The sequence below is a fragment of the Pyrgilauda ruficollis genome, unplaced genomic scaffold (genome assembly GCF_017590135.1).
Source record: "Pyrgilauda ruficollis isolate IOZ18807 unplaced genomic scaffold, ASM1759013v1 scaffold57, whole genome shotgun sequence".
In the NCBI taxonomy this organism is placed as follows: Eukaryota; Metazoa; Chordata; class Aves; order Passeriformes; family Passeridae; genus Pyrgilauda; species Pyrgilauda ruficollis.
Window position 1 is genome coordinate 3753274 of NW_024527377.1, and position 22160 is coordinate 3775433.

At 41.6% G+C, this 22160-nt stretch overlaps 1 protein-coding gene across 1 annotated transcript in view; it reads right to left on the reverse strand.

Annotated features, from left to right (window-relative positions):
- ADAMTS2 (ADAM metallopeptidase with thrombospondin type 1 motif 2) overlaps positions 1-22160 on the reverse strand; it is a 172984-nt gene that overhangs the window by 94427 nt on the left and 56397 nt on the right. The window contains exon 3 of the mRNA XM_041482157.1: positions 15342-15501. Coding sequence (XP_041338091.1) covers positions 15342-15501 — 160 coding nt within the window. The remainder of the gene's footprint in view (positions 1-15341; positions 15502-22160) is intronic.

Genomic DNA, 22160 nt, shown 5'->3' on the forward strand with positions numbered 1-22160 from the left:
TTGGCAGTGTATCTGAAACATCCTGTTAAGCACTTTGTGGGTGTTTTTAAAAGCAAAACGTGAAATAAAATGAAGTCCAAGGGTTTACACTGTCATTAAGATGACTGTGAGAGGGAGAAACAAGAGGAGAGCAGCTAACAGGAATACAGAGGTCAGACCAGGAACTTCAAAGTCTGTAGGTGCCTTATTGATTCTCCCTTCAGATCCTGAAACCAATAAAATTATCTTCCTGAGATCCTTTCTATAAAGGCTGAAGACAGTGATTTCTCCTGGGTATCTGAACAACTTTAAGCTTGTTTTTAAAAACTTGAACTATTTACCTTTATTATGAAGGAAGTGAGAAAGGTATTTGCACATGACAATGACTTCTGGAAGAATGTGGAGGGACCAATACTGCAGAATGTTTTTGATGTTAGCCCAGGAAGTGTATTTCTATCCTTTTTAGCTATATCAGAATATGTGCTTTGCTTGCATTTAGTGGATATTTTGGAATTTGGGAAGCAAGGTTTTGTGTTTCAAGCCAAATTTGCCCATGAATGAGAAATTCTTCTAAATGCTAACATGATATCAAATTCTTCCAACAATTTCACTGTAAATTGGGAGAACAAAAAATGAGGCAGTAAAAGGCCTCATGCAACATGACATCTTGGCATGAAGTGGTCAGAGTACCAAGAGGGCATGATGGGCTCCATGGAAAATGTGAATGAGAAGCCTGAAAGACACTAATAAGTGGTCAGAGAGGATCAGAGAGGGCATGATGGGCTCCATGGAAAATGTGAATGAGAAGCCTGAAAGACACTAAGACATCTGGGAAACATAGGAATCACCAAGACATCACCCAGAGACCTAAATTAGAACAATTGTTATTAAAAAAATAAAGAAAAAAAAAAGTGGCTCACTGGCTCACCTGGACAAGGAAGAAAAGGAAAGAGAGTGGAAAGACCAATAACAGCAGAGTTGATGAGTCAAAATTTTTGACTTCTTGCTGCTACACTGTAAAGCTGAAATAATTTTGATGAATTGAAGAAACATACAGAAGCACAGCCCAATGTGAATTCAATCAATTATTGAAATCAGTTGAGAAGTTGTCAGAAAATTGCAGCAGAGGGATGAAAAGATACTTCCCCATGCACAAAAAGCAGTGAGTTTTGGAAAGTACTATAGGAAAAAAAGGCACTACACATTTCCTGAAAATTGGATTAAAAACAAAGTATGAATGGAATAATGAGATTGAGCACGGTGAAGTGCATATCTAAAGAGAGAGCTGTACAAAGGAAATTCAGAAAATTATTTCATTTTCTGAAGCACAAGGAGGAATGGAGGTGCAATTGTTACTGACAGAGTTTAACAAAATTAGACCCCACCTCTGAATGCATCTAACAAAGGCTGGAGGAAGGAGCACCTGACCAGGAGAGAGAAGAAAGTGCTCATTAAAACAAAAAGGAGCAGCACTGAAATCCCATGACAAATAACCTGGTCACTTATGATCTGGAAGTTTCTTATCTGGTTCATTAATGACAAATTGGCTGAACTGGTTGAAACTAATGATCTGTTGCTTGATATAAGGGAGGGTATCAACAAAGCAAAAGTGGGGAGGAAAAAAACCCATCTCCTGGTGGCTGAGATGTTAAAGGCAGGAAAAGATTTCCTGAATTCTGAGCAAATGAGATGAATGTGTATGACATTGTCACAAGTCTTTGTCTGTGTCCTAAATGCTGAAAACACATCTGCTGCAACTGGAAAGCAGCACAAAGCACACAGCCTCTGCAAGCTGCACAGTGGGAAACCAGGGAAAAATAAATATATTTTCAAAGGGGCTCTGATAATTTTTTATGAACAATGAAAGATGCTGCTGTCTCTCAACAGACATAAAAGGAATGTTAGAGAGCAAGCACTTGTGCAGTGTAACCTCATTAGGAATGCCTGGATCCTTTCCATCACGTCCATATATACACTCAATCATTAGCAATACACAGGTCATGTGTTCAATGCTCAGTTCTTAACATAACTTGAAGTTACAAAATCTCAAGGTAAATCATGAAACTAGAAGGTAGAAAATTAATCTAAACAGAAGCAAAGACACTTTGCAGTTCAGGCAAATTCAGACAGGCAGTTTCCCACAGCCTTGTACCGGGTCTGCCCCCAATAAACTCACTGGGAGTTTTTTCCATTAAAATCAGTGTGAACAGGATCAAGTGCATGGCTTGGCTGAACCCTATCCACTTGCCAACCAGTAATTTATTATTACAAAGACAGTTCCCAGAAAATGCATTCTCATAAGGTCTGTGAGAATTAGCTATCACATAGCACGCCTTGCCTATGGGGATTTTGAAGGACGCACTGTAATTTATTGGTTGGAGTTCAGTTCCATCTCACATTGCAAAGACTCCAAATTCTCCTTTAAAAAACTTCAAAAACCTGAAATAATCTTAAGGAAGAAATGTGGCTTCCTAGCAAAGGGGATTCTTTCTTCCAAAGGTTCTTGGAAACGCCTCTGCTGTCACTTCAGAGACAACCAGGCTTTCCAGCTGTCTGACCTGAGACCCACAAGGTCTGTAAATCCTACCAGTGCAATCAATCTGATCTGCAGCAAATCTCCAGATACCAGAGACAAACCAGTTTCCTTGCAAGGAACGCTCTGCCCTTTGCCAGTGCTTTTCTCCAGGGTTTCAGCAGCACAAAAGAACATCTAATTCTCTTCAGGACATCTGGTAAGAGGCCCCCATGTGGAACAGTGGGCAATCCATCATTATGGACCAGCAAACACCTCCTCAGAGATCTAAGGCCTAACTAATTCTGGCCATGTGCCCTTCCCACCCATGTCCCAGCACCATCACCAATGACCAGCAGAACAGAAGCACCAAGGGCCACCTCTGGCTCCCCAAAATCTGTTGGCACCTGGAATTAAAGGATAATAAGGGTTGCTACAACATTTTTGCAATCATCCCACCTCTATTCCACACCAAGCCACAAATACAAACCAGACCCACAGCCAAAAAACAGCAGCAATTAACCCCTTGGGGCTGGAATGTGATGTTACCACCAGTGGAGTAAACCAAACTTCCACTTAACTTTCAAGCCCAGATTTTATTCCAAAGCCTGTGTTTTCTTGTCTGTATTTTGCTGCTATGCTGTTGCCTGCACATTTTGCAGGCATGGTGGATTTTGCCAGTCTTCCAAAAATATTCTGCTTCAGTAATATATGACCTGCAGGTTATTATCTGAAATGCTACAATGGGTTGCCATGGAAATGTCAATACCATCCATTGCTCTGCACACATTTAATTGGGATATCCTAGAAAACTACCTGGAAATTTAGTAATTATATTCAAGTCGTCTTACAGTGACTCAAAATCAGATTTTCCCCTTTCCATAAATTTTACTCCATGGAAGTTGGAGCAGCTTTTTTGAGTTTCATAGGATATTTAATATCCTTAGCTGGAGCCTTTGGGTTGCTTTTTTGTAACCATTTCACAGTTTAACAAGTCTCCAGAGGCTCTTCTTAAAGAAAAACACAGCAAAAAATAATTCAGCTTGCCAGTAGAATATGAAGTTAACATGCATGATGTTCAGCCTGCTCTTTAGTCAACAATATCTTAAGAGGGACTGGGAAAAGGCTACATTGAACTGGCAAAAAGAACAGCCAGCAAGTCTGTGAACAAGGACTCAAGCAGAGATTTAATCTATGGCTTTGGACAATATATTATTTTAAGCTCAGGCCCCTGAAAGGTCTGATTTCCCAACCTCAAGAAATACTTTTTTTTATGTATTGAAGAAAAAAATCTGCTTTAAAAGCCACATAATAAATAGATACAAGCCCCAAATATCTAGGGTTTGGCATCCCCAGTTTCATTGTGAATAAAATGTAAGCGAGAGCTCTGTAAAACGAGATCCAAAATTCTGCCCTGCTCCACAGGGAAAAAGGCATGCACGACTGCAATGTGTTCATTACTATATATAACAGGGTCTCTCTAAAAATGGAAAACCCTAGAAAGAAAGAAACCCAGTATGATGAATGAACTCTGAACACTATGATCTAGCAAAGCTCAATTAGACAAACAGAATTGCTGCCCACTCAGCAACAACAAAACACAGCTCACAAGAGGTAATTTTCAGTGCTTGCTAATTTCATATATTTTAATAGTCAGGCAAGGGCAGCTTCTCATGTCACTGTTTAGATCCTGTTGCTACCACTCACACCAGATGCTTTCTCACGAAGTGACCTGGGTTTGCTGGTCTGTGGAAGAACAGCATTTCCAAAATGTCATGACTCCCCACATCCAAAGCCCCATTCAAAAACTTGCATCACTTAAAACCATACGACCCATTTATTCCTAAAATACTTCACAAAAGAAAAAAAAAAGAAAAAAAAAGAAAAAAAATATGAGACAGAAAAAAGAAAACAAATGGTTCATATTTCTGTAAAAGTTAAAATAAAGCCCTGCAGCAGCAAGGTAAACCTTCCCTGTTAAGCATGCAAGGTGGTTTTTGAGGGGGGTGCATTTGGGATGGGTGTTTTGGAGGCAGCTGCTTCAGGCACAAAACATTTTTTTGTGTCTCTCACCGTTCACAATCTGCAAACACCTCCAACAACTGCAATATGCCTCCACAAGTACCACAGGAAAAAAGATCTCCTTGACAAGCAAACAGACATGGTCACAAAGTGCACAGATATCTGATGAGATTACAAGTTTAAAAAATTCCTACAGGTGGCAGTTCATAGAAACCATCATTAGGCTTGTCTTTTCAGGTTACTTTTAGACTGAGCATGTCTTACGTGCAACTCACTCTTTGGGTAAAAGAATCCTTCCTCAAACGTTCTGTAAATAATCACTCCAATGTTTACAAAGCTATGATTGTTGAAGCAATGCTAAAATATTAGTGTTACCAGGAAAAAAAAAACCAGCCCACGTCTCTTAAAATTGACAGTCTGTAATGACCAAACCCTGCAAAAAGGAGCAGAGCCCAGGGAAATTAATTTTGATCCAAGGACAATTGTCTGGAGCCCAGCAGGGCTAAAGAAGGTGGTTCTGAGCACCGTGAGGCTCCTGCAGCAGGTCAGCAGCGAGGGATGGAGGGGCTGAGCAGCCAAGGAGCGCTGCTCCCAGCTCCTCCTCGCACCTGCTCCTGCGGGAATTCCGGCCGCCCTTCCCCACACACCCATCAGGCAGCGCTGCAAAAGGCTGCTGAGAAACCTCCCCTGGATGAGCTGCCTACCTGTGCAACTGTCAGCTCTGAAGTGGAAATAAAACCCTTCCCTAACCCCCTCACCATCCAGATTGTGATTAATAATTTTTCCCCTTGAAAGCAGCACACGTTGACGGGCAGCCGAGCCGAGCCAGATGGTCTGAGCACACACACAGAGCTGGAACAAGGAAGAGACTGCACAAAAACTCAGAGATAAAAGGAAGAGCAAAGATGCATCTCAGGCTTTTAATCAAAGAACCTGCTGACAAATGAGATACGCAGTATTTAACCCATTAACAAGCATTGCAGTTCCATGAGCTGAGCAATAATATAATATACAACGTTAAGAACCTGTTGGTCTGCAAGAGACTTCATCTTTTGCAGGGGAATGGGACAAGTGGACGGCAGAACCAGGTGCCACTCTCCCTTTCCAGAAATGCACCCAGTGGAGCACAGGGTCTCCATAGGCATTGAGAAAAGCCATGCAGTGATTCAATTGCTTGCCTCACCTCTGCTGGAACACCCAAGAGCTTCCAGCTGGTGGCTGCATCTCTTCCAGCAGTGAGACTCAGATAGCAACAGCTGGCAAGAGACTGTGGCCAGTGGGAGAGGGACTGTCATTAGCAGGGTGTTACACTGCTTTAAACCCATTACCAGACCATGCCTTTGCTCTCATTGCAATAGTAAAGTCTCAGTAATGGAGCACCAAGATGCAGGTGTGTGCAGGCAGTGTTGCAGAGATCAAGAAAATACCTCTGTATTAACAAACAGCCACTGTTTGGCTTGAAAATTCATCATGGTCCAAGCCAGTCCTGCTGACAGACTATTTGTAATCTAATATGCAAATGCTATGTAAAACAACTCCCAAGGTTTATATTCAAATGAGCAAAGACATTTAAATTCAAACTATTACCAGTAAGCATGTATGTGGGACTTTATGATCTACACAGTTTGGGACAAAATATTTAGAAAAATAATTATAAATCATTTGTAACATGATCGTTTAGAAAAAGCAGAGCTTGCACTCATAGTTTGCAGTAACAGTTTCTGTTACTGCGTTATCCCACTTACCCACTGTTTCAAAACAGTGTTTCTGCTCTATGGAAAAGCACAAATTTTCAAGAAGAAATTCATTCACTACTGTTACCAAACTGCAGATCCAAAGCAACTATAATCAAAAACTTTGCTGTTTTCCTCCTGGGCTAAGACATTCTTGCCTTTTAGAATTTCAGGAAAGCACAGGGGAAAAGAGCCTTGCACTAGCTGAAAGGAAAGTTAACACTGCTGTTGCTTGTTCTTCAAATGAAAGTTATTTTTACCTAAAAAGTCCAAGCAGCCCCAAGCACTGCTTAGGGAACTCAAAACACAAAAAGTACCAAAAAAAATAAAGAGTCACAAAATTGTTATGGAAAGTTATTACCCAACACAGGCTTTAGCTCTGAACCAAGGCTGGGCACCTCATTCATACCAACCACCGGCTTACCACAGGTGCACTGCCCACCTCCTGCAGGGTGTAACACATGCTTGGCTAAAGCATAAACATCCAAGAAGCACGAGCTTCCCTGCTCATCCCTGCACTGGCACACACCAGGGGCAGAATCTGGTCCAGAAATCTGCATCCTCCTCTCGCTGTATCTGCAAAAGGCAGGAGAAGGGCTCTGTGTCCCGCAGCCCGCCCAGCAGCAGCGCCTGCCCTGCCCAGCTCCCCCAGCACTGCTGTGTCTCACTGACCCACACAGCACCTGTGGCTGCAAGGGGGAGGCAGGACAAGCAGGAGTCCTGGCTCTGGCTCTAGGCAGGGGGAAGAACAGCTTTTAAAGGGAACAGTGCATAATGCAGTGGTTAAACACGTTATACAATGCAGAACCCCCCATATAAGAGCCAGCTAAAGAAGCTGCCCTTAGCTCAGGCAGTGGCTTTTGCTTTGCAGGTGCCCAGTGATGGCTGATTGCAGCACCAGCTCTGGGCACTGAAAGGTTCTCCTTCAAACCAGCATTGAGCTCATGAGCAACCCAGGGGTGTAGGGAAGTGTTTGGTGGCAGCCATGAAAATCAGTGCAGAGTAAGACCAAGCCATTTGTTTCTCATTGTCCAGCTGAGCTCACACCACCATAAATGCAGAGACCCTTCCAGTGCCCCTTCTGCAAGCACCAAGGTAACAGCACCACACAGCACTGCTGCTCTGGCCAGCCCTTGGGGAGCACATCTCACAGAGCTGAGAACAGTCAGAACCAGCTGCAATACATTTTTAATCCTTGGACCACTTCACAAGGCCTCACATGTGGCTCTCCTGTTGTAAGAAATGATAGAAATGTAGATGTTTGAAGGATGTGCATCTCTCCTGCAGCTCTGGATATGTCCATCACTTTCACTTGTTGATGTCTTTCAGCCTCATCAAAACACTGCATCATCATCATCATGGACAGCAGATGAAATTTATGCCACTTTTTGTAGGAAGACATTTTAAACTGAAAACACTTATCGGCGTTTTCTACTAGAGCTTATTTTAGTGGTGCCTACCAGATGCTATTTTGTGTATTGTTATTAAACACAGAGTTTGAATCCCATGGTACAAAACAGCAAACACTACATGCTACCCATATTTTTGAATTCTCACTTTCAGACTCCATTTCCTAAACAGAGATATGGGTTGCAGAACACTTTCAGTTTGTCAGGACAGAATATTAAGGTCCTTCTGTGAACAAGTTTCTCCTCATTTGAGCCTGGCAGGACCCGCTGGATCCTCGCCATCCTCTGTTTTTCTCAGCAGGTTGGACAACACGAACACAGCTTGTAAATAAACAAACCACAACAGGATGACACTTCACAGCAAAACACACCAGTAAATGTGAAATTGCAAAAACCTTGTGGGTGTGCACATACATTTTCATAAGGCAAACCTCCCCACACGCCTGTGGGCGGCTGCACACCCTCACACATGAGAGCTCTGGCTGGGCTTCTGGAGGCAAAGTCTGACTTCCCAACTGCTGCTCCAGTGAACTCTGCCCTTCCACAGGGCTTTTACCAGCAAGGCACGGGGTCAGCTTGCAGTGAAAACAAAGTTTATGTCACCCTCGTCCAAAAGGCAAATATTTTCTTCTCTCTTTCCTCCCAGGAGACTGAGAGGCTTAATCCATTAAGGATTGTGAGATCAATGGATATCAGAATGAAGAACAAAAATGAACTTTAATGAAATCTGCTGAAAAAGTTTTGTCTTTATAAGCAAGTGTTGACCAAATGTAAACACAAACAAGTGATTAATCGACCGCAGTTTCACACTCCCCCAAAGCTGAATTTAGGATGTGAAAGAAGGATAGAAGGATTAGCTGATAAAAGGATGTGAAAAGTAAAATGAATGCTTTCTCAATACTTTCGTCAGAGCTGATCACAAAAATTTTACAAGAGTATTCATATGAGAACTGGAAACTTGTTTTATAGACCAATACCAGCTTTATGAAAATTTTGTTGTATTTAGCAACATTTGGCAATATTCAACTCCAGCTATAAGGTGTTCACAGCAATCATTTTGGAGAGCCTTACAGAGCTTGAATTTAGCAGAGAAGCGAAAATGAACTCATCAGTTGAAAAATAAATTAAATTTATATTAGCTGCCAATACAGGCAAATCAGTGATATTTAAACAAGTACAAATAATTAAGTCCTTCATCCTTAATCAACGCATATCTGAATGGAAGTAACTTGCTCCAGTAACTTGCTTCATAACCACAACAGAAACCTATTCAGAATAAAAAAATCCATTTAGCCTAAGTTGTACACCTGAATCCCACTGAAATCAGTTTGATTTAAGTACCTGCTCAAAGCTGAGCCTGCACTGAAGTGTTTCCTCAAAGTCTACACGGATCCCAAGCTGCCTAATGAGAAAGGCAGGGACAAATACAGAAACTGAGCTTCTTCACATACTATTATTATGTTCCTGTATTCCAGGAAGATAATAATAGTTTAGCAACAGTTTATTACAGCTTGGTGGGTGTGTGGGAGAGGGAGATGACAGCTCAGTGCCAGGAACCTGTAGTGGAGCTGGCCCAGCTCTGCTCCAGCTCCAGGCCACCCCACCAATTTTTACCTCTGTACAAGAGGATTTATGTTCCTGGTGAAACAAAATGATGCTGCAGCAACTCAAGATTTGATATCATGAAGAAATAATAATGAGAAGCTATTTAATACATGTTCAATAATTCTGGAAGTGATTTAGAGCACCTGGAAAAAGGAGACGTTTAATTAAAAGTCCTTTGAAGATGGAATATACTTCCCAAAGCACTCCAAAATTCAAAAAAACACATTGCAAAGGTAGCCCACACAGCTTTGCTGTGGTCCTGATATGCATATTCTTCACCACGCATCAGAAGTTACATGAGCACATCCCACCGAAAAAACTGAGCAAAATTACTGATATTGAGAAAAAAATAAACTCAATTAATTTCATAATAATTTTATTTCCAGGCAAAATGAAACTGACTACCCCAGAAGCACTGGGGGGTTTGACTTTTTATCTGACACCCTTCTGTGGCCCAGCTAAGGCCACCCACTGAGGAAGTCCAGAGCAGAAAACTCCATCAGCTCGGGAGAAAAATAGGCTATTCCTGGCATTTCCCATACATTTAAGAGCATTGTTCATTAGCCGTCACCTGATCATCCCACATGATTTACTGCACAACTGTAAAAGTAGAAACCTTTTGATTTTCCCCCAAAATTACTGCAAGGATCTCATTTGCCTAGCAAAGGACTGCCTGATCAGCTGTAATGCAGATGGCTGGGAAGGGTGACATCCCATGGCCTAAGACCATTTTCTCTGGAGATTTTTTTTTTTTTTCCCGAGTGTTTAACCTTGCTTCTGAATCAAAAGCTATTTGCCACTGAATTCTCAATCTTCCTCTTCCCAGATATCCCCATGAATCTGCAGTGTGGAATTCAGAGAAAACCCAAGACAGGAGAGAAAGACAGATGTATTTATCATGCACAGATGATGTAGGAAGGAGACAAAAAATATTGTCATCAGAGTCTTACTGACTGCAAAATAAGGGAGCAGTAATTAATCAGCAAGAGTGCAAGCTGAGAGGAAATATTGATTGGATTTGGAGAAACTTCAGTTTCCTGAAGAAACTGTTCCCCTGCAAAGGTAACCAGGAAAGTTAGTGTAAATTAGAATGGCAGCTGGCCAGCCAGCAGCCAGTCTGAGCCATTTCAGGCAATCCAGAAAAATATACACCAGATGCACGTTGGTTTCTAAAGAGTAATTTAAATACATTAGTAAATCAATGGCATTGACAGTTTGATGGACTATGATGAAGGAGTCTTCCTCTGAAATATCGTCTCCAAAACCTGCAAAGCTCTGGCAACTGAGTTGTTACAACTTTATCATATTTTTAACTTTCATCTTTTCAAAAAACTTCTAGATTGGGGTTGTTTCAGCTTAAATTTACATGGATTTCTCCCCTGCTGAATTGGCCCCTAACTTTTCATGGTTCCTAAATGTCAAAGAGTGTTGTCCTTCTGCACTGTGGAGGGCCAGGAGGTGCCAGTGAGAGGACTGAGGACCAGCTCTGCTCTCATGAAGTTTGGGTCTGTCAGAAAGAAGCTGGCTACCACTATTGAGTAGAAGCAGCAAATTCTTTCTGTCTTTTTACCTGACTGGCATGTGCTTACAGCCAGGGGGATGTTAAAACCCCCCGATGTAAAAATAAAAGGAAACAGTTGAAAAATTGACCCAAAAAAGTAATAAAAAAATGATGGGGTTTGCCCCAGGAAGTACATCCGAGGGTCACATTAAATGATCACATCATTCAGCACCAAGGCACGACTCCTCTGCAGGTCTGACCTCCAGCAATCCCAAGGATTGCCATGGGAAGGGGTCACAAGTCTCCAGCAGAGCTGTGGGTTTGTCCAGCCTGTCAGCCCAGAGCTATTCGTGATGGGACTTGTGTCAGACTGTGCTTGGCCATTCCAAGGGATTTAATTGGCACTTACAGAAACAAAAACTTTCTGGTTTAAGCACATTTGGGGAGTTACCTTACTGTCTTCGTCAGTAATAAACTGTTCTTGGCTAAGGTCATCTTTCATCTGCACAGTAAATAAAACTGTCACTAAAGCTGAGTTTCTGTTTCTCATCAATCAAATAATACAATAAAACTCAGAGCACAGAACTTAACCAACAATTTTTATAGAAAAGGCAAACCTTAAGGAAGTTTTGTTATAATCATTTCTTCTCAGCTGATCAACACAACAGACACAGTAATTTAGGTGGAAAAATGTGATATTAAATCTTAGAAGCCTGATAATCACATTGCCTTTAGAAGCAAAAATCAAGCTAGCTTTCCAGGCCTCATCATAACCATTAATTAAATACTTAGCACCTCTTCAGTTAACATCCAAAGAACATTTAAGCAACAACCCAGCCGTTTCAAGAAAAAACAACCCACTCTAGCTTATCTATTTAATTCCAGTTCTATTATGTATGTAGTTTTACTGCTATCAAGGAACATTTCTCATGTTTGTAAGAAGGAATTCAACTGGAAATATTAAAATATGTTCAACATGATGCTTATTTTTATCTAGAGGAAGATAAATTATTGTACGTACACAAGCACTAAAAGCAGTTGCCAGAGAAAATAGGATTTATTCTCACCACACCTGCAATATTTCAGCCACTACATGAAAATATTTCTCTTTCTGAAACAATTAGCCTAATTTGTAGTGAGCTCACACAGACTTTCACAGTACTACTCTGCTGAAGATTATTACTTGCCTAAAATATGATGCTTACATTTTTTCAGTATATTAACAAATAGCATTGTTTGTGAGAAGACCAGGCAGAAATATTACACCCCACACTCTGCTATTCTCCCAAACCCCAGATAATCCCACTCCAGTCAAAACAAATGATTCAGGTTGCCAAAACAAGTAGTTACATTTCCCAATCTTCTGATAAGGTTTTACGTAAATGCAGAAGCAAATCTGGCACAGTCTGGAACCAGGGCAGGGCAGATCTCTCCCAGCACATTCCACTTTTCAAAACCCAGCACATCAGCAGAGCCTTCATAACACAAGATGCACACCTTGATCTCTGCAGGGCTTAGGAGGTTGTGGGGTTTGCTTGTTTACAATTTTCAGACAGATGGAATCTCGGTTTTTCTTATTATAATATAAAGGATAGATAACAGTGCATGGAAAATGCTAGAAAAACCCTGATGCCAGGTCCATCTCACCACATCTGCTGACATAATTTAGAATTTATTTCCATGGTGTGGAAAATGCAATTTTTATTTATTTTTTTTTTTAGGTTGTTTTTTGAATCCTCACTCCCAAGCAGTCAACGGATCTTCCATTAGTCCTGGCTGCCTTTTGGGGTGTTCAGCTGCCCCCCAGCCTCAGGGACCTTTGTGCCACAGCCTTGCAGCCCCTGCTGGAGCTCTCTGCCAGGGCAGCTGTGGGGGATGCACATTGCCTTGGGGCACTGAGTTCTTCACAAACCACCCTCCAAAACAACTGCATTCAGCAGTACATCCCAAACCCTTGTGCCTTGTGAGGTCCAGCCACTGCCCACTGCACACCAAAGGTCTTGACTGACCCTCTCAACTCCAAATCCATGGAGTTTTCAATTCCTTCACCTCCTGTTTCGCTGAGGAGAGAACAGCTTGTCCTATTTCTTGTGAAAAGAGTGCCAAAGATAGGAATATTTATAAGGAATTTGTATCTATCTATCCAAACCAAAACATTCAAAAATCATGACTCACAATCCCCTCCCAAATCATGGGATTAAATTAACATATCATGGGATTTTAAAAGATGCTGTTTGAAAAATTATGGAATACATCAATTTTGTTTGTCACGCATTACCTTAAAATATTTACACAGCCAGAAACTACAAATTTTTATCAACAGTTAAAAGAACCAGAAGCTTACCTAGGGAAAAAAAAATCATCACATATTCATAAGATTCCTGGAGGCTGGACCTTTAAAAATAGTCCAAGTGTTACAATTCATCACATGTAAATTTATGGGATTTGGCAACAATGCATTTGTCTCCAGGGATGTTGGAAAGAAGGGGAGTGCTCTTGGTTAACCTTTTTTTTTTTTTTTTTAATAGATACAGCATGCTGAAAGTGCCCTACTAAGTATTTCCCAACTCTGCCCATCAATCAGTTTATGGAAACACACAGCAGAATGTGCTTATCAATGCCCAATCACTAAATATTTTGGTGTTTGTTAACTAAAACTCAATGCATTCTGGAAAAAGACCAAGTAGAAAATAAAATTACAATTTCTGAAAGCATATCCTGTCCATGCCTTTTGCCTAGAGCAATCAGAGGTAAGAAGACAGGTTTAATAAAAAAAAAAAAATGTAGAGAACAAACCACGTTTGAGTGGTTGTTCACTTTTTTTATTAAAGGCAAAGACAATTTCATGGAAAAAAATCACCTTTGCCCTACAGTTTTTATTTTTACTGATTTTTGGTAACAGTGGGGGTTTTTTCCAAAATAAAAGCTAAGTTTCCAAACCAAAAAGTGATGGTGTAGAAGGGAAGATTAATACCCTTGGCATTTTTTCCTTAGTTTAAAAATTTGAACTATCACAACTATTCCTACCTGTCCCCAACACCTGCTGTACCAGACAAGGTCACTGCTACTTCCTTCTGCTTTTCAATCCCACAGTGCTGGCTGGTGGCTGTGATTACTTTGTGCCTTTTTGCCACAGTTTACACGCTCCAGCCCTGACACAGGGGAGGTGACAGACACCAAGTCTGGTGGCATCAGACACGGCGTGTGGCTTTGCTGCCAGGTCCAGGCTGCATCTCAGCCGCTGCTGACAGAGCCTCCTCCAGCAGGTACCAGGTGCCAGTAACTGGAGCTGATCTACAGTTTGTGCTTTTCTGTGTACCAGACTCCTACTCCTGAGGAATATTTACCATCCAAAACCAAAAATACTGCCATAAGGTGTGAACAACATCAAGTCTCTTTTGTTTAAGAGGAAACACAGCGAGCGGATGGTGTTTTCCAACATGCAATAATTTTATAAACATCCACTAATAGAGCAACTTCCACCATACCTACCATCCAACCCTTCTGGGACTGTGGCACTCAGACTCCTGCATTACCCAGATGTGCTCCACAGTGAGTACAAAGGCAACAACAAGTACTCAGCCAAGCACTGTGTCAGTCACAAAATCCACAGGTCATTTCCAAAGTGGAGAAAAAAAGTTGGTTGAATGCTATTGCTTACTTTTTTTTTTTAAATCTGTGTTCCAACATGAACAGTGAGAAGTTTATATTGTTCATGTGGCCCTAATTTCAGTGCCTTATCCCTATGGCCCTCTGTTTCTTCCTTCCTATACTTGAAACCCCGTTATACTGAAATAAGATAATACTAGGGTATGAGTGACAAACAACTCTGCAGTTTGGTACACACATTTGGAACAAAAATGTAGCTATTTTGTTGTTTCCACTCAAATGACCCAGTTAATTTCAGTGTTAACATCAGCTGTCAAAACATCCTCTTAGCAGATTTGCATCCCTTATTTATTCAGAAAAAAAGGTGCAATAACCAGGCAGTTATCAGAGAAACAGAAAACACTACACAGAATGGGTGTTTATATTTAATTCTTGTTATTCCATCACTGTCTATCACATACTTAGTACATTATATTCCACACTTGGCAACACATAAATAAATCCAGAAAGTTTGTGTTCATACTGGAGACACCATTATTTTCCTTTTGGGACTAATGCAGCCCAGTGAAGACACTGCCAATAAAGCCCATGTGCCATGTCAGCCTCAGTGTCCTGCTTGCAGCCTTCCAACACAGCCTTTGCAAAGGCAGCACTGCCAGCTGTCCCAGCAGCCACAGCCACCTCTGCACTGCTGTCACCCACCATCCCCTTCCTCTGCTCTGACCCAGGGCATGGGGGGACACACGACTTCACGTTGGCCATCTCTGGAGCCAAGGAAACTCCTCAAGGCAAAGACAGTGCCACCATCCCAGAGATGGTTTTGGCTGCTGCAATGTTTGCTTAGCCCATAGGAAATGTTCAACCCGTTGCCTACTTTTCCCTCCTTGGAGAGAGAGCACATTTGCGCTCTGAAGGATAAAAAAGCCAGAGGCAGCAGATCACATTGCACCTGGTCCCAGAGCCCGCCTTACCTTTGTACACAGTGTCCACATTCTCACTGGGAAGCTGCTTCCTGGCAGCAGCTCTGCGATAGACCACGTGTGTTCTGCCTGCTCCTTCTTCCTCCTCCTGGGCCCCCCTCTCCAGAGGCTCGATGAAGAACTCGTCCTTGTCCGTGCGGATCATGCCAGCCTGCAGCACAGGGCAGAGATGGAACGCTTCGCATTACTGCTCCTACAGCAGGCACTGCCAGCAAACAGTTACAATATGCTTAAGCACACTTTAGTGCTCTCTAGAGAGCAATTAGGATGCAGAGAGGAAACCAGGTGAATTCTTTATTAGAGCAAAACAAAGCATCATTTTCCCAACTTGACAAGAAAGGACAAAAGGTACAACTCTGAACCAAAAGGATTTCTCCTTGAGCCACAAAAGCCAAGTACAGGTCTAAGAATCTGTCTAGGAAATCACCCTCTCCATTAAAAAACATCTACAATGGAAGTTACTATGACCTTATCCATCAGGCCCAGACCACCCCAGTGTTCACTATTTCTGCTAAATAAAGGATCAGATCAGTGCCATAAGCTGGTTCTGATGTGCACTTCAACAGTCAAAAGTTGTAGAGTCAGCTTTTCTGTCCAAAAGCAAGATAGAAAAATACTGTATCTTACTTTCAGGCAGCTAAGCTTTGTGATTATTTCCCCTGTGACACAAAGCCAACAAAATAATCTTTCAAGAATTAGCCACAACTAGTTTGAGTGTCAGCAGTGCACTTAAAAAATAACCCAACTTATTCAGACTGGACCAGATACCCTGGTATGAAAATAGAAATTTGCACTTCTACAAAGCACTCCAAAGGAACATCATCCAAGCAATTCTCATTGTGTTCACGGGAAACCCTCATAAAGACTGAAAACTTTAAAAAAGAAAAGGACTTTCCATCATCTTTATGCAGGTGAAACAACTTGGGCACCTGGATCACCTGGGCTTGTCTCCTCTTGCAGTCCTGCCCAACTGCAGGAGGTCCCAGCAGCCAAGAACTGCTTGCAGAGATGGTTGGCTTGAATCAATTTTTTCTGCATGTTTGCACATTGTATTTGAGGACTTCAGCTACTGAACTCTCAGCTTGCAGACAAAGTCTTACTATTAACACAAATTAATTGGTCCAGATCCAGCCTTCAGAAGCTCCTTCATCACATTTTTTCCCACTCTGCCCAGAGATGATCCTGGAGACACTGCAGTTTCAAACTTGCACTGTGACACTCTCCATCTTGCTATCTGAGCTTCTGGCAGCCTAAATCCCCTGTTCAGTGAAGCCTTGCCTCAAGCTTCCAGGGGAACCAGTTTGGCTCCTTTGAACCCAGTATCCTCACTTAAAACAAGCACATCTAAACACACTTATCATATTCCAGCACCAAAGTTCTCATACAGCACATATTTTTCTTCTACAAGCAACAAACTACATTCCTACTGCTATAAATACAGTATGTTCACTGGTTCCCTCCTTGGAAAAATGTCAGGTTCATTTGTCATGTCTTAACTTACATTAGGCAAGATTTCCAGTCCCAGAATTCGTATATATAATGTATACAAAAACAGATTGGAGAGGAAGGATTAAAGAAGCAAAATTATATCAAAGCAATTTAAGCTGATGCCATCCTGCCTGTATAGAGGAAACTGAATTTGAAATCCTGTTTCTTCTTAACTAATTTACATTCTACATCAGTCACAGAAAAGGTGAGACAGGATCAGCAACTCAAGGAATCCAAGACAACCAAGAAAATAAGCGCTGAACCCAAAGAGACAGCAACTGATCTTTTACTGTAAAGGGGAATACATGAAAAATTCAGACTTGATGTTACTCTCCTTTTAAAGTTATTCTAACTACATTACACACACAGTTCTTCTGGACATTAAATATTATATCCAGAAATTTGTAAATCTTTTTATGATAAATGCACAACTAAACATCAAGAGGGAACAAGCATTTGCAAGTTCAACAGCACAGGGTGCAGTGCACACCCATACTACACCTGGGAGAAATACACTGAGAGCTTGACTGTCATGTGAAAAATATGTGATTTTGGTTTTTGCAAGTGAAAAAAGCACCATGGTTGTGCACATGTTCTTATGTATTTTTGGATACATTAAGCCTAATATTAACTAAGCAGCTAATGCCAGAACATAGTTTGGAATGCAGACCATAATTCAGGATCCAGGGGGAAATGCTGCTGTACACTGTGTGCAGCAGGGAGTACTGATGGGAGTTTGGAGGAATTTAGATCTTCTAAGAAAATGAACAGAGAAACAATGTCTGCAATCAGTAGTTGAACTGATTGGACAGAGGAACAACTCTTATAGGTGAGCTTTAGCTTCCAGGGTACGATGGCCTTTTGGAAATGAAAACTGTTGGTCAGAGTGAATTCTCCTCTCTGAGAAGATGAAGGTGACACCCTGGGACAGGCTGTAAGACTAAGCAGAAAGGGATATTTGAATGCTGGATCCCAAGACATAAAACAGTGCTTAAACACTGACATTTTCTGCAGATCATTGTGCCTGGTATTGGCCCTTTTTTTGTGCTGGGAGATTCATGTGGCCCTGGAAGCTGCCAAAGAGCAGGACAACATCAGGTGCTCTCATTCCCCACTCTTGCTTCTTGGATGGACATCACACCCCATGGCAGCATCCCCCCTGCTTCTGTAGGGGTGTAGAAAGAAAGGCATTTGACCTTCAAACACAGAATCATAGAATCTCCTGAGCTGGAAGGGCCTCCCAGGACCATCAAAGCCCAACTCCTGGCTGCATGGCTGAACGTTCTTTTTCTCATTTTAATCTTGGACTACACTGAAATTTCTCTTTTCTTTTAGTGCTGAGACAACCCTCAATTATTTTTTATCAGAATTATTAGGAAAGAATGTATGTTTGAACTGTAAAATAATTTTATATTTTTGCATACTGCATGTCCTACACAGTCTTTGATTTAGCCAACATATTGTCATGAAATAAAATAAAATAAGGAGGAGGAGAATGGCTGTTTCAGACTTTAAGAAGAAATTTCATTTAGATGGCAAGGCAGAGTTCCTACAGCAATCCACATCTCAAGTCATCTGCCTAATAATATGACCACAGCTATAAATGATTCATTAAGAAATATGTGGGGCTCCTGAAAGTCTCCACCACATATTTCCTTACTGCTTTGAGCAAGACATTTAACCTCTTTACTTCCATTTCTCCACCTCTGAACCAGCATAACAACAGTCTTGCAGGATAATTGCAAGGCCTGATTTGGGTTTTTTTTTTTTTTTTGGCCAAAATGCTTTGAACATGAAAAGCTCAAGATGAATTGCCTAATGCATTTTTTTTCTGATTCTACTCAGAACACCCTCAAAAAGCCACCATGAAAGGGAGATTGCTTTTAGTCATCAACTCAACAGCAGTGTTGGGCACAGCCAAGCAAGCAATAGGGCAGCAAACAAGGCAGCAGAGGTTTGCCCACATCCTTCACCTTCACCCTTCACCAGTCCTGTTCTTTTCCACAGCTGCCATCACCCCTGTGCCAGCCCGTCATGCCAAGACCACTGTCAGACAACCACCAAGCTTGTGATGACAACAGAGAGCATTCATGTTCCTCCAATTTCCTGCAGAATGCCTCTGGATGACTAAGATAGAAATGCTGTATTGTTTGAGGACACCTGTGCCTTCCCTTGGACTGGAAGGGCTTCAGAAAATCCTTGCACAGTCATCATCTGGGCATTTACTCCACAAGATGTTTTTCTGTCCTATACTGCTCACCACCCATCCCAGGAATGTTGTACTTCCAGGCATTATGGATTAGCAGTGATCACCCTGCACGACCACCCTGCAGCCATATACACACTGTGCAATCCATAACCAGGCACGGAATTGCTCATCTCCATGGAAAGGAAGTCCAGTTCCTGAAAAGTTGCTAAGCCCTTACCTCTTCCTCTCCTCTTCCGGGACTTTTAGCTTGAAACTAAGCTGAATATAGGAATATTGATGATGGCAGCTGTGATTGTGTCCTGTGACTAATGAAAATACAAATTAATAGAAAAAGTGTTTGCCTTTGAAATACACCAAATTGTAGCAAAGAGCCTACAATATCCCACTATTTCCCCAAGCGGGACATCCCCAGGCCTTCCTTGCAAGGGCTTTCAGATCCCAGCTGCAAATTACTCAAGTCAAGCACTGCTTGGCACTCATTAATATGCATTAAAGACTAGAGCAGAAAACACTTAATCAAAAGGAAATGGCAGTTCAGAGAATCAAAACCTCTGCTAAGGTTAGCAAGGCGGTTATTTAGAAGTGAAAGCCACACAGAAAAAAATTCACAAGGAAGACTGAGAGTGAATGTCCTGTCTAATTATCACACGAATTACACTGACAAGCTACAAATGAGTCCATTTGTGGATCACATGGAGTTGGGGTCTAGAGTTCCACTAATCACTTTTGAGGGTAACAGGGCTTCTGCAAATCCCTGGAGACCTCCTCCCAGGGCCTTCAAGGACCACAGGATCTACATGTACAATGGCCACAGCCACATGGGCTTTCTGCCCAGGTCAGTGACACTAATCCCATCCCACATGATGGAGATCTCCTCTCCAGCCCAGGAGACCTGCCTGAGCTTTGCCACCACAGCACAGAGCTCAGCTGAACAGCAGGTTTCTTCCCATGTCTCCTCAACACCCCCAGCCCCTCCTGCATTTCCAAAGACATTCTTCAGAAGCCTAATTTGACAGAAAAACTGCCTGGCATATTTAGATCTACAGAAAACTCCAGGTTTTGGAGCGTTAGCTCCTGTGGATAATTAAATGTCTCTCTGGCTCTGCACTTGGTGAGCGACTTAATTGTCTCCTCATTGCATTCAGCTCACAGCTCCTTGTTCTGGGCTGTAATGAAGTAACCCATCCAGCGGCTGCTTCAGGACTCCAGAGCCTCAGCCCATCCTGAAACCAGGAGTTTAATTAATGCTCATTTTCTTCCTCATTAGTACAGACTTACAAAGCTTCTTATTGCCATAAAAAGACAGATTTATGTCCCAATCTTCGAGCACATGGTACAGATAGGAAGATAAAATTAAATGCAAACAAACCTGAAATTAATATTTTTTTTAAATCCACATAACTGGTTAACTAATTAAATCAATAACCTAGAAAAATAGTGTTTCAGAAACTCTTAGAAATAGCATTTCTGTAAATAGACAAAGATCTAGTTTTTTGAATATTTGATTCTGAAAGAGGTAACTAGCCAAATTACATACCTGCACATGAACAAATCCCAAATACAGTCTTGAAATACAGGCTATTTTCTTGAGACAAAAGCGACATACAAACTATCTGATATTTACCCTCAGTGCCTGGATTATGAGCTGCACTCCCTGCAATGCCAGTGAACACTCCAGATGGAAACTGGCAATATGTGATTCTCCCAACAATCAATTCACAGAGAATCTGAGAAAGACTTGCATTTAAATGTAGAGTTGCCAAAAATACTCTGTAGATGACTTGAAAGGGAAAATATTTGTATTTTCAGGACAAGATATTGGACAAAGTCTTATGCCATGTTTATATCGATGTGCTTTTACCTAAAAACACATTTCTCTACATTTGACCAAAGTGGAACTAGCAGAGCAGGGAATTTGCAAGCAAATCCCACATGTTACTTTCATGATCCTTCTCTAGGTCTTAGAGCCACAGGAACATGCTTTTTCAGAAAATAACAGATGTGTCCTCCCAACATGAAAGCCAGGTACAGAAATACTCTTTGCTCAGTTGCAATGGAATGGACCTGGTGCACCAGGAGCTCCAGTGACTGGAGCAAGTTCACCCAGGGAATCTGTGGCAGAGCTATGGACATGGCACAGACCTTCCAAACTCACCCCTGCCCATGTGGGATCTCTCTATACTTTCCCTTGTGCAATGTGTTCATTCCCAATCACACAGTACATTGATTCAGGAATATATGAGTTTGGAATTTTACTTTCATTCAACTTAATGCATGTAGATTCAACTTAATTCATGTAGATAATGCAAAAAAAAAAAAAAAAAAAAAAAAAAAAAAAAAAACCAAAACGTTCTTATGTCATATTTGCATCTGATTCTTTGAGAACATTCCTCTAAGTAGTGAAGCATTGCAGAGGAAGAATTGTGCAGTGCTGCAAATTCATCCTTCTTTACAGTGAAAGGAAGAACTGAAGGAATTGTGGCAAATATTTGGAACATACTGGCACTTACTGTGCTGCATTCTCCTGCTGCCCTCAATCTATACTGATCTATTCAGGCCCAGACTGGATGGGGAAGAAAGTTTCTAACTGATCATATATACTTTTGTCAGCTTTTTTTTCAAAATAGTTTGCAGTTAAGTCATGTTATTTTCACATTTTCTCAAGAAAAATAGGGGGTGAATGATTATTGGTACACATAAGAATTACACAGCCAGACTGACAGAGAGGCAGCTCCTTCTGGGTCACCCTGTGGAAGATGTGTGTCCCTTAGGGCACCCATTTATTCTCTGCATGGGGGTAAGGTCACATTTTCAGTGCACTTTGAGATCTACTAATGAATAGCACCATACAGGAACTACTGCTACTAAGAGCTCTTTCATGACAGGCTGCTTTCTACAGTCCTTGTTGCTCAAGGGAGGATGGGTATCCATCCATTCATGCATCTACAGACTTCCCCTGCTGGCAAAAATAAAATTTTGTCCCCAAAGCCCAGCTTAGTCACTACACAATTGCAGGTGTGATTGATAACAGCAGGGGGACAAATCTGAGCCAATATAGCCTGAAGTTAAGAGAGCTGCATTAGTTTATAGCAGATGGGAATTTGGATCCAAAT